Source organism: Ctenopharyngodon idella, chromosome 5, assembly GCF_019924925.1.
Source record: "Ctenopharyngodon idella isolate HZGC_01 chromosome 5, HZGC01, whole genome shotgun sequence".
In the NCBI taxonomy this organism is placed as follows: domain Eukaryota; kingdom Metazoa; phylum Chordata; class Actinopteri; order Cypriniformes; family Xenocyprididae; genus Ctenopharyngodon; species Ctenopharyngodon idella.
In genome coordinates, this window is record NC_067224.1 from 756,678 (window position 1) to 770,000 (window position 13,323).

The 13,323-nt window shown below is 36.2% G+C and overlaps 1 protein-coding gene across 1 annotated transcript in view; it reads right to left on the bottom strand.

Annotated features, from left to right (window-relative positions):
• LOC127512990 (astrotactin-2-like) overlaps positions 1-13,323 on the bottom strand; it is a 423,953-nt gene that overhangs the window by 135,675 nt on the left and 274,955 nt on the right. Inside the window, exon 11 of the mRNA XM_051894406.1 lies at positions 6,188-6,338. Coding sequence (XP_051750366.1) covers positions 6,188-6,338 — 151 coding nt within the window. The remainder of the gene's footprint in view (positions 1-6,187; positions 6,339-13,323) is intronic.

Consider the following 13,323-nt stretch of genomic DNA (forward strand, 5'->3'; position numbering starts at 1 on the left):
ATCCACTCATTTCTTTTGATTACTATTTTGCACATTTCAGAATAGTCATTTCAGAAACTGTGAAATAAAGATTCTGAATTATGCAATGGCAGATAAAACTCTCTTATATTCTTTGCCTTCAGCTCTGCTCACAGAATGTAATATGAAGACTGGACAAAGTAGCATTCAACATACAGTAGCAGGGACATGCCTGTGTAACCATAGATATCTATGCGTACAATATGCGTCACATGACTAAACGTGCCATAGTTTTCAAAAACCAACATTTTCACAGTCCACACTACAAAACAAAAATGGTATTTTCAAATTTACCTGCTTAGGAGAGCATCTTCAAAAAGCTGCATTTTCGCACTTTGTAATAACGTCAAATTGAAAGTTTTACTTTAAAGTACATTTTGAATCATTATGTTTTAATAATCTTTTGTCGAGATTTAAAGTACACTTGTTTTGATGTGTTGACTAACATATTAATGTAAAGTTAATATATTTTAAATATACTAAACTACAAATATTACATTACACATATATAATTAAATAATAATAAATATTCTAAATAAATTTAACAAAAATGTCATTTTCAGCAGCAAACTTTAAATATATTTCAAAGACGATAGAATTATGAAATGCAAAGTACATATAAAGATAAAATTAAAATGTTTAAGCAGGACTTAAGTATTGCATTTAATATTTAAACTATAATGCATTTTTATTTAATTGTAAATAACATTCAGTTAAGTGCCTGAAAACATACATTCAGTTTGCACTCAAGTATATTTTTAAGGTGTATTATTTTTGTAATAAGTACTCTTTTAACATAATGTTAAAGTGTACTTCTTTTTTCACAAGTATATGTTTGGAAATTAAGATCCACTTAATTATACTTGTCATCAGCAACTGTGAAGTGCCATGTTTAAATGTTCTTATTAATGACTGTGCCATTTCACTACTAAAACATTTATTAATCTCTTTCTCAATGCTCATGCCAATGATTAATACTTTGCAATGATTTTTATGGTGCATGTGTTTTGTTTTTATTATTTTGCATTATTTTGTTGTGTTTTTATTATTGTTTTTTATTTTTTTTTATTTTGCTGAACAGTCAGGTGATGTTTATTTTTCATGTCTTCCTTTGATCGATGTGTGAAAGAAAAGAAAAGGGAAAAAAAAAAAAAAAAAATCAGTACCTGCACATTAATGTCACATATCTTTCTCAGAGCAAGCATTCATACGATTGTAATTTTGCAGCAAATAGCTGAGAAGAATGAACGGAGGGCTAAAAGTGTGGCATGACAAGACCGTTTGTAGAGGCTCTGACATCATCTGTAATCTTGCCAAGCACTGCATGCGGTCTGTCTTATAAAAACACAGCGTGTCCTAAAACAATCAGCGCTGCACTTTTAGGGCATTTGCAGCAATCGCTGCTTAATCCTTTTAAGTGTTCACTTCACCTCTATTACTGAGAGTGTGGAGAAATGGCAGAGTAGGGAAAAGCTCTCAAAGTTCCTGATGTCGCCGATGCAGAAGAGAGTAAAACATAGAGAGACTCCATCCAGAGTGGTATCATGACCTCGGTCCGTGTCAAGAGATCCAGAAATGAATCCACTTCAGCCAGCAGTTACAAGGAAATTGTATCGCTGAACCCGAGTGTGAAGCTTGAGATCGGAGTCATACACTTACACGTGTGTTGGATGTGAATAAAGTTTAACTGTAAGATTTAACAATCACCTGTGATTTTTGTAGATGCATTTAAACAAGGTAGACCAAACTATTGTTATGAGGGAATTGCACTTTTTTTTTTTTTTTTTTTCCTGTTTTAAAATCAAATCTTTATGTGATTTGCTAAACACATTTTTGGAATGTTCCCTAAACAACAGTACAATGGTAACATCTAAATTAAATGGTTTTATTTAAATAATATATACACCCCTTAGTACCAATTGAGCATCATTTAAACCCCACAGCCTACCTGAGTATTGTTGCTGACCATGTCCATCCCTTTATGACCACAGTGGACCATCTTCTGATAGTTACTTCCAGCAGGATAATGACCCATGTCATAAAAGCAAAGGTGGGTCCAACCCAGTGCTAGCAAGTGTACCCAAGTGGCTGGTTAGTGTATGTATATATATATGTGTGTGTGTGTGTGTGTTTGTTAAAATCCGACAAAAAAATTACTTTTTGAGAAAAATGAAATTTTGAGAAAAATCAAGTTAAAGTTTTCTGAAAGTTCCAAAACAAAATCACCTAGCAACCATACCTACCATATATACAGGTGCTGGTCATATAATTAGAATATCATCAAAAAGTTGATTTATTTCACTAATTCCATTCAAAAAGTGAAACTTGTATATTATATTCATTCATTACACACAGACTGATATATTTCAAATGTTTATTTCTTTTAATTTTGATGATTATAACTGACAACTAAGGAAAATCCCAAATTCAGTATCTCAGAAAATTAGAATATTGTGAAAAGGTTCAACTTTGAAGACACCTGGTGCCACACTCTAATCAGCTAATTAACTCAAAACACCTGCAAAGGCCTTTAAATGGTCTCTCAGTCCAGTTCTGTAGGCTACACAATCATGGGGAAGACTGCTGACTTGACAGTTGTCCAAAAGACGACCATTGACACCTTGCACAAGGAGGGCAAGACACAAAAGGTCATTGCAAAAGAGGCTGGCTGTTCACAGAGCTCTGTGTCCAAGCACATTAATAGAGAGGCGAAGGGAAGGAAAAGATGTGGTAGAAAAAAGTGTACAAGCAATAGGGATAACCGCACCCTGGAGAGGATTGTGAAACAAAACCCATTCAAAAATGTGGGGGAGATTCACAAAGAGTGGACTGCAGCTGGAGTCAGTGCTTCAAGAACCACTACACACAGACGTATGCAAGACATGGGTTTCAGCTGTCGTGTCAAGCCACTCTTGAACAACAGACAGCGTCAGAAGCGTCTCGCCTGGGATAAAGACAAAAAGGACTGGACTGCTGCTGAGTGGTTATGTTCTCTGATGAAAGTAAATTTTGCATTTCCTTTGGAAATCAGGGTCCCAGAGTCTGGAGGAAGAGAGGAGAGGCACACAATCCACATTGCTTGAGGTCCAGTGTAAAGTTTCCACGGTCAGTGATGGTTTGGGGTGCCATGTCATCTGCTGGTGTTGGTCCACTGTGTTTTCTGAGGTCCAAGGTCAACGTAGCCGTATACCAGGAAGTTTTAGAGCACTTCATGCTTCCTGCTGCTGACCAACTTTATGGAGATGCAGATTTCATTTTCCAACAGGACTTGGCACCTGCACACAGTGCCAAAGCTACCAGTACCTGGTTTAAGGACCATGGTATCCCTGTTCTTAATTGGCCAGCAAACTCGCCTGACCTTAACCCCATAGAAAATCTATGGGGTATTGTGAAGAGGAAGATGCGATATGCCAGACCCAACAATGCAGAAGAGCTGAAGGCCACTATCAGAGCAACCTGGGCTCTAATAACACCTGAGCAGTGCCACAGACTGATCGACTCCATGCCACGCCGCATTGCTGCAATAATTCAGGCAAAAGGAGCCCCAACTAAGTAATGAGTGCTGTACATGCTCATACTTTTCATGTTCATACTTTTCAGTTGGCCAAGATTTCTAAAAATACTTTCTTTGTATTGGTCATTAGTAATATTCTAATTTTCTGAGATACTGAATTTGGGATTTTCCTTAGTTGTCAGTTATAATCATCAAAATTAAAAGAAATAAACATTTGAAATATATCAGTCTGTGTGTAATGAATGAATATAATATACAAGTTTCACTTTTTGAATGGAATTAGTGAAATAAATCAACTTTTTGATGATATTCTAATTATATGACCAGCACCTGTATATATTAAACTTTTTTGTCCATGATTCCACAATTGTTTGATTATGAAACATTAATGAATTTTTTGATTACATTAATGAAACAGACAGCCCATATATTAAGACTCACTGTGTCACACGGATCTAATATCAGATGTTTAACCAAACCAGTTAACTGAACGTTCACTTAAGACAAAACAGATCATGTTAGCGTGAATACTCGCCAAGACATATTTTTTGAAATACTGTAATTCTGTGTATTTGTGTATATCTGGATCGCACTGTCTGAGGCGTCTTTGTGCGTGTGCTTCGGATCTGTCAGTCAGCGTGAGTAAGATCGTTTTGTTTACATCAGCATGAGTTTGAAAATCACATTTCATTGGTTCAGACTCATGCCATCGAGAATTCGCTATGAATATTCACAAAGTTGGAATACTGCGCTTTACAACGATACCAAACTTGTGCTGAGAGGAAGCCCCAGTCGTCCAGAAGCGAGAAGAGAAAAATGCCATTTTTCATAGACAAAGGAAAGGTACTCCTCTCAGAAAACATACAAATAAAGACACTTTTAGATGTTTAATTGCTATTTTTATCATTGGGATCGCTGGACAAGAGCTTAAACCTTAATTTCGACCAAAATTGACATTTTTCACTTGTTGTGCCTGTAGCTCGAAATTAGCCCGTGTGGATTCCGACTCATTTTTTTGCCAGCACGGGTCACACGCACACATATGTACATGTCAAATATGTCCGAAAATTAACTTTCAATTGCTTTCTTGTGGCAAAACATGACAACAATTGCATTTTAGACCATACAATGGCGATTGAGTGCGACCTGAACCCACCAGTAATAGGTGGGATATTTTGCAAATGAAACAATAGTGCCAGAAGAATAGCATCAGAACTTTATTATGTCTAGTTTCTAATTTCAGCGAGGGCTTACTACATTTTACGCAAGCGCAGTAAGATGATTTTAATGTTTTCAAATGTTTCCATGTGGACGAGAAACTTTTGGAAAATGCTTGAAAACATCACTGTGGAGCGTTTTGAAACGCAAACACCATTTTTAAATGTACCCACATTAATGAAGACGTGGCCATAGAGTCCCAGGATTGGACTCCCCTTATCTATAGAGATGACTGAGATGAAGTTCTGATGATGAATCATAACCTGACTCCCTCAAATGAGGAAAGACAGACAGAGAAAGTTCATTCTGAGGCAGCTAAAATCACTCCATCATCCTGGTTCAGTTTAGATTGTTCATCGAGAGCATCCTTACCTCATTCATCACAGTCTGCTCCAGGACCAGCGTACAGCGGGTGATCTGCTCTGCTGGAAAGATCACGGGCTGTCACCTACCATCACCCTCAGAGGCTCAAACTGGGTTTACAAGATCACTTCTCCTGACTCCCCACTGGTCTATCCCAGCTAACAAAATATATATTCTAAGTAGGGCTGTCAATTTTAATGCATATGATTAATTCAAGATCCTTAACACGTTAATATATTTTAACAAAATAATGCAAATAAATTACTGAAACACATGAAATTGTGTTATTAACATAATTTACGTCACACAGATGATCTTGTAGTGGACCATCTTTTTCAAGTGGGAAAGTTCTTCACACTTGAACATTAGTGAGGAATCACTTGACACGTATATATTAATACTTTTAAGATTTAAAGTACATTTTCAATGCAGTTTAGCATATTTCACAAAGGATGTCCATTTTGACATCCATGATGTCACGAGACATGTGAGAACCAGATCATTTTTGATGTCAAATCTGACACATAGGAGTCTTATATTTCATTACAAAATAAAAGAGTGATTAGGACATTCTTCAAAGTTTGACCTTTTGTGTTGCGCTGAAGAAATGGGTTTGGAGCGACTCGAGGGTTAATGAAAGATAAGATTTCATTTTTGGGTGAAATGTTCTATTAAAGCGCTGCAGCTGATCAGATTGCAAAATCAGTGTCAGACTTTTATTCCTAATAAGAGTGTGAGTGACCAAGACCCATCCTGCTGTGTATGATTGATTCATCCATCAGCTCGGAGAGCATGAGCTCATCAATTTCCTTGCTTTATGAGCAGAGCTCCCCCAAAAAAAGCCATTAACCGCATATCCTTGTTCTCATTTCCTTCATTTTAATCTGCACATGTAACACAAGACAAACTTATCTGCCTGTAATGAAACGTATTTGCCAGAGTCCCCCATTCTCTGTGCAGGGCGCCAGTGCAACTTAACAACCCGCACGTCAAATAGTTAGACCGCAGTCGGTCATAAATCAGGCCGGTTATTACACTGATGTTAGATGATCTGTGGTGACCATGACAACTCACCATGCAGCCAGTGGAGTCCATCCTTCTGTCTGAAACACATTTGAAGTTTTTCCGGCATCCGCCGTTGTCTTTGGAACAATCCCTCACTGGACCAAAGGATGCAAGCAGATCATCCACCGTCTCAAAATATGTGGACATGATGGCCTCTTCCCTACAAGGCAAACAGAGATGAATAAAATTCAAAAACATTTTATTTCATTTAAAGTTTAGAATATTTAAGTACAATATCAATCTAAGAACAGATTACTGATTTGCTACTCAAGAAACATTTATGATTATTATCAGTGCTGTAAACAGTTGTGCTGCTTCAGATTTGTGTGGAAACTATGGTACATTTATGTAATGATGCTGAAAATTCAGCTTTGCCATTAAAATAGAAAAATAATATTTTAATATTTTACAATATTAATGCTTTTACTATAATGAGTGCATTCTCAGACCTCAAAGAAGTAGGATGTGTACATTTGCAGTATGAACCTATAAATACTAATTATACAATGTAAAATATGCAGTGCCATAATAGGTGACTTCAACACAAGCAAATATTCAAAGCAGCTCCTTCACCTGACAGCCAGAATGTCTTCCAATAACATCTGCACAACAGCGTTTAGTCTGAGAGCAGGACACATTTGAAACAGGTGTTTGTTTTGTGGCTGAGACAGACGTATAATTTGTCACTATCCATCATTATTTTTCAATGAGGATGAAGCTGAAAGCACAAGGTCACAGAAATAGTGTGTGCTTTGTTGTTGCCATGACATTTGGCAAACATCTGCAGTGATTTACAGTACTGTGATTGTGACAATCACACATTATAAAAAAACAAAACAAAACTGTGTTGTAGAAGAAATCGAACATACAAAACAAAACAGACGCAGGCATCTGTAAAGGACATTTTTGGTTCACTAAACCTAACATTACTCATATGAAATTTTGTAGATGCTGCACTTTATTATTATTATTATTATTATTATTATTATTTACACTTGCATCTTCATTCACACATTTAGAAAACTTGTGCAGTTTTTATGTGCTTGCAATTTCATTTACAATTTCATGAACCTTGCTCTCATACATTTTTGCATTATTTTACCTTTTTATAGATCTACTGTTCTTTGTGGAGAAAACATCTATGATGCTGACACTCTTTCTGGAGACTCTTAGTTCATTTGTAGACACAAAAAAAATTGCAATATTGGAGAATAATCTGTGAATTGTGAATGATGAGGCAGTTTCTGTTCTTGAAAAATTGGTTGAGTGAATGTTTCAATGACTCACTTATCAACACCTATGTCATAACAAGTGATATTGAAGAAATCTTTATTGTGAAGAAAAAAAGTCACTAGCAATGAGCCAAAACATTATGACCACCTGCCTAATATGCTATTGGTCCTCTGTGTGCTGCAAAAGCATCACCGACCCTCGAGGCATGGACTCTACGAGACCCCTGAAGGTGTCTGTGGTTTCTGGCACCAAGATGTTAGCAGCAGATCCTTCAAGTCCTGTAGGTTGCGAGGTGGAGCCTCCATGGATTGAACTTGTTGGTCCAGCACATCTCACAGATGCTCAACTGTATTCAGATCTGGGGAATTTGGAAGCCAGGGCAACACCTTGAAATTCATCATGTTCCTCAAACCATTCCTGAACAATGTATGCAGTGTTCTTGCTTAAAGAGCCACTTCCACCAGGAACACCACTGTCATGAAGGGATGTACATGGTCTGCAACAATGTTTAGGTAGGTTGCACATGTCAAAATGCATCCCACATGAATGGCCGGACCCAGGGTTTCCCAGCAGATCATTGCCCAGAGCATCACACTCTCTCCACCGGCTTGTCATCGTCCCACAGTGATCCTAGTGCATCACTTCCCCACTTCACACATGTCCACGTGATGTAAATAAATGGGAATCATCAGACCAGGTGACCTTCTTCCACATCTCCGAGCTCCAGTTCCGATGCTCATGTGTTCATTCCAGCTGCTTTCAATGGTGGACAGGATCATCATAAGCACTCTGATTGGTCTGCGGCTATGTATATGTATCAGAGTGTTGTGACACATTCCTCCCATAACCATCATTAAATTTTGTCTGACTTTTGCCGCAGTAGACCTTCTGTTGGCTCGGACCAGACGGGATAGCCTTTGTTGCATCAATGAGCCTTGGGTGCCCTGTCACTGGTTTGTGGTTTGTTCCTCCTCGGACACTGTTGGTAAATTCTCACCTCTGCTGACCGGGAGCAACACACAAGCCTTACTCTGACCCAGTCGCCTTGCCATAACAATTTTGGTCGCTATATTCCTGCCAATTTCTCCTGCATCAAACATGTTGATTATGAGAACTGATTGTTTGCTGACCATCTAATCTACTCAGACCTTGATATGTGGCCTTGTTAGGAGATGAGCAATGATATTTGCTTCACCTGTGGCTGGTCATAATGTTTTGGCTCATCATATATTATGTAAGGTTACATTTTATTTTGATAGTCCACTTTAGACATTCTACTAATGTAAACTTACGAGTAATGTAATGTTCGACTACATGTAAACTAGCAGTCATATTAGTAGACTGTCTGCTTAATGTCTACTAACACTTTATTTGTTATTACTTACTATAAGTACCTTTGCAACTACATGTCAACTTATTCTACTAACCTAACAGTCTACTAATACTCTAATGAGAGTTAGTTGACATGTAGCTGCAAACTTACTTATAGTTAGTAGAATATCTGAAATGGACTATTGAAATAAAGTGTAACCTTATGCAATTATGTAAAAAACACTTTATTCTTGTTACATGCAAAGCATAATGGGAGCTGAAAGTCTCAGTAATACTATATTACTTAGCTTCAATTGTTTTTAATTAAGTATATCATAAATTGTCAGTGTCACTGTTTTGTCTCAAGAGGCTCACCAGTTTAAAAGGCACGTTTATTGAACTAATCTTGGCTTAATCTAAGCCGTGTCTGTGAAACCAGGCCTATATGAGTTCATGGCTTTCAGGTTGCCACTGCTCTTTAAATTATGACTTGGGTCAGCAGCCATCCAGAACACTAGGATGCTAATCAATGGATCTCTAGACCTCAGGAAAAAAAAAAAAAAAAAAAAATACAACTAATTTGCCAACCAACTGGTGAACAAAGACTGTGTTGCAGTTGTTAGTGGAGATTCAGCAATGTGACTCATACTGTGTCCTTGAATTAGTTTCATTCAAAGCCTTGCAAGTAACAAACCAGACTGAATGCTTTTCAATTCAATGCATGCTGAGATACACATTCATGGTGAGTGCTCTTCATTTCAAAAGCACCTCAAGCAAAAATCTCATATGTTTCTTAATACTGACTGTATTTTCTGCGAAGTTAGACAAAGATACCAAAACTTACAAAGCAAAGAAATTAATTGGAGGTTAACCTGAGATCATGTAATGTATAAATGTCTGCAGATCAGACACATGAGAGGAAATGACACCGGCCTGTGAAAGATAAAAGAAATGCTTCCAGTGCCGTCCGATACATCTGCTGATTCTCTGCTCACAATAAACAACATGAATAGAGACAAATTAGTCTCAGTGGAAAACAAAAACAATACAGTGGCTGAATGTTTGACATGTCAGTCAGGAGGATTCTTCATTTACTGTACAAGTGGCTGTTTCTAAACCACAAAAAGCTGCAAATTGGAATGGTAAACAGTAAAAGTATGGCTTGCGAAAATAGAGAATCAGTAAAAAGAAGCTTTAATCTAAAGACTATGGGACTGAGAGAAACAAATAGAAAGCTTTTTAATTTGTTATACTACAACTGCACTGGAAAAAAAAAATGGTGCAGGATTTTCTTTGAAACAGTTTTCATTTAGAAATTGCTATTATTAATGAATTATTATCGTAATTACAAAGAAATGGCAACACATTATTAAATTAAACGTTCAATTTTGTAGTAAAGAGACTGAAAGAGTATTTTCTTGTAAAACATACACCAATAATCTGTTTTATTTACAACTTTGAAAAATATTTGTTTACAGTGTGCCTTAAATTTATGCTGATTAAAAATATGAAAATAATCAGTAACAAATAGTGTATTTGGGTCAATGACATGACGGGTCTTTTTTTTTTTTTTTTTGTCCAAAGGCCTTAATAATAATTAAAAAAAAAACAAAGATATGACATCCAAAGTATATGTAAGCTAGTACAACTAGATGTCTTTTATTGAATCCAAAATTTTAATTATATTTTGCTACATATAAAGGTATTTTTAAGATTTTGAAGTGACAAAAGGTCATTCGGTTTAACCGTCACAAATTTCATTTGTGATAAAATATCTTAAAATGTAATAAATGTACAGATTTTTTTTATTCTGGCTTGATTTTATAACATCATATATCAACATAGTGCAAAATGGTGTTAAAATTATGCATAGAAGTTGTTGCTTTGTTATGAGAAAGTGTCCGGAAAAATGAATTTCATTGATGTCATTCCGAGTAACCAATATAAAGAGACCATTTTGGATCAAGTCATGCGGTCAGTATCATGTGACAGGATGTGACATCATTCAGACACCTGCAAATGACCACATAGTCGTGAAGCAAAGTAACTCACTCTCTTTTAACTGAAAAATTCATGTTTTCCGAAACATCAGGTCATTCGGTACAACCTCTATAAAACATGGAAAATGTTGTAATATTTTAAAAACTTGTGCTAAATATGAAATGTTTGATTGTCCTTTCCAGATATCAGCCTGTTAGCATTGTTTGAAAATATCATCATTCGGTATAACCAAAAGTGTCATTCAGTAAAACTGAAATTTTGGTTAAACCAAATGACTTTTTTTGGTGACGAATTTTGTCGATCTTGTAAAAAAATGACAGAAGCAGTGTTAATTGATTATAAAAACCACATGATCTCATTGTTAACACTTCATAAAACTTCAAAATGAATTATATCTCCATTATGTTTTTCTTACACTTTTAAAAACATATTTACTAATTTTAGTTCATGTTAATCTCAGCATTTACTAATACATTTTAAGACTGAAAGTTGTTTCTATTAACATTAGTTAATGAACTAACATGCATATTTTTTTATCTAATGTTAAATGCTGAAAATATTGCTCATTGTTAGTTATGAATTAATTAATGTCATGTCTTGCATTAGCTAATGTTAACAAATGAGACCTTATTGTAAAGTGTTACCATAACAATAGTAATTAAAGGATGTCTGAATGCATACATAATGAAAATTTGGAGGGAAAATGATCAAATAACATCACATTTTTTTAAATATTCTTTTTATTTTAGGAATAAATGTGACCTGGGTATGTTTTCATGAGATTCATCGATGTTACTGTAGGTGATGAATGCTTTTGAAGTTCCACACATGCATGTGTCTGTTCACGTGTGGCTTCAGCTGTCCACAGTGGAACATGTGTGTACATAATGAGCGTTTCTGGCTGGCTCTGTAGAGCAGGTGGACGTCCACTGCCGTGACAGTCGCTGGGGTGATTATTAGCGGTCCTCACAGGCCAAAGCTCCCAAACTTCCCCTAACAAGACTGAACATGATTTCCCATGGCAAGGGCACTGGCATTGCCCACAGCCTGCCTGCTCGCATTACATGTCACCCTAACAAGCTCCGCAGACATACAACATTACAGCTGTGGCTGAACACCAGCATTATCAAGTGATTACAGTTGATTCAAACATGATTCTATGTTAAACACAGATCCATGAATGATAACTGATCTTATAATGCATTATTGTACATGAACTACAAGAGCGAATCTCGTAAAATCAGTCACATAAAAAGTTTTTAATTTAGTATATCAGTCGTTGTTTTATGGCATCTATGATGTGCGGATGTACTTACACTGAACAGTGACTCCTCACTAAATACTAATCACCCACTGGGTCTAAATGATGATTTTAATTGACCTTGTTTACTTTAACTAAACTTGTTTTGCTTTTTAGATGATGGCCGTGCCGACTCATAACATTTGGATCATATGGACTGCTGTCTAAATTAACTGATGTGTGTTGATAATGTGTTTTGGTTTGTAGTAAAGCAAAAATATTGCTTTTGTTACGGTAAATATAAAACATGTCCTATATCTACACAGAGCACTTTAATTTGCACATTTTGCACATATTAACTAATAAAAAGATATTTTGGATTTTTTCTTTTTCAATAAATGGAAGTGAGCATTTTTTTCCTATTTTTGATTGAATTTGAGTCATTTGTAACAACAAAATCCAACATAATCCTCCTAATAATATTACTAAAAAGCATGGTGGACTGCAGGTATGATTTTATCAGCCAGGCGTGAGATATAAATAAAGAAAAAGAAAGGATGGGGGGAAAAAAAATGTAATGAAACTAAAACTGCCAGTAGGTTTCGGCAAATCATTGTCTTGACAAATGAGTCAATCATTCAGTAAATTGATTCATTCAAAATGTAGACTCATTCAGCTGCCGAGACACAGCATGGCTCTGCTGTAGATTTGTTGTGAAAAAGAGCAAAAGTCTAAAATGAAAGTCACCTAACATTAAAGGGATAGTTCACACAAAAAGGAAAATTATCCCATGATTTACTCACCCTTAAGGCCTTTATTAACCCCCTGGAGCCATATGGATTATATTTATGATGGATGGATGCATTTCTGGGGGCTTCAAAACACTCCCCCTGTTTACTACCATTATAAAGCTTGGAAGAGCCAGGATATTTTAAAATATATCTCTGATTGTGTTTGTCTGAAAGAAGATAGTCATATACACCTAGGATGGCTTGAGGGTGAGTAAATCATGGGTGAACTATCCCTTTAACTGATGTATAAAATCAATAAGCTATCACATTTGCAATCGTGCTGATATTCGGGAAAACAGCGCTCTATATCATGTTATAAAAACAAGAACTCATACAGGGACATTTTTAACCATTTATCTTGATTTTTGGGGTGCATTATTATTAATTTTGGTGGCATTTTTGCCCCAAGCCCCTGATGATTTCCGTGATGGCGGGGGACGGGGCTCTTTTTTGAGCGCAAGCGTACAGAGGCCCCTTCTTTTGTGAGGCCCGCGAAATGGGTGAAACACAGCAAAGGCCACTACTGCAAAAGACTCACCAGCAAATGATGTTAATGTAGATGATCAAAT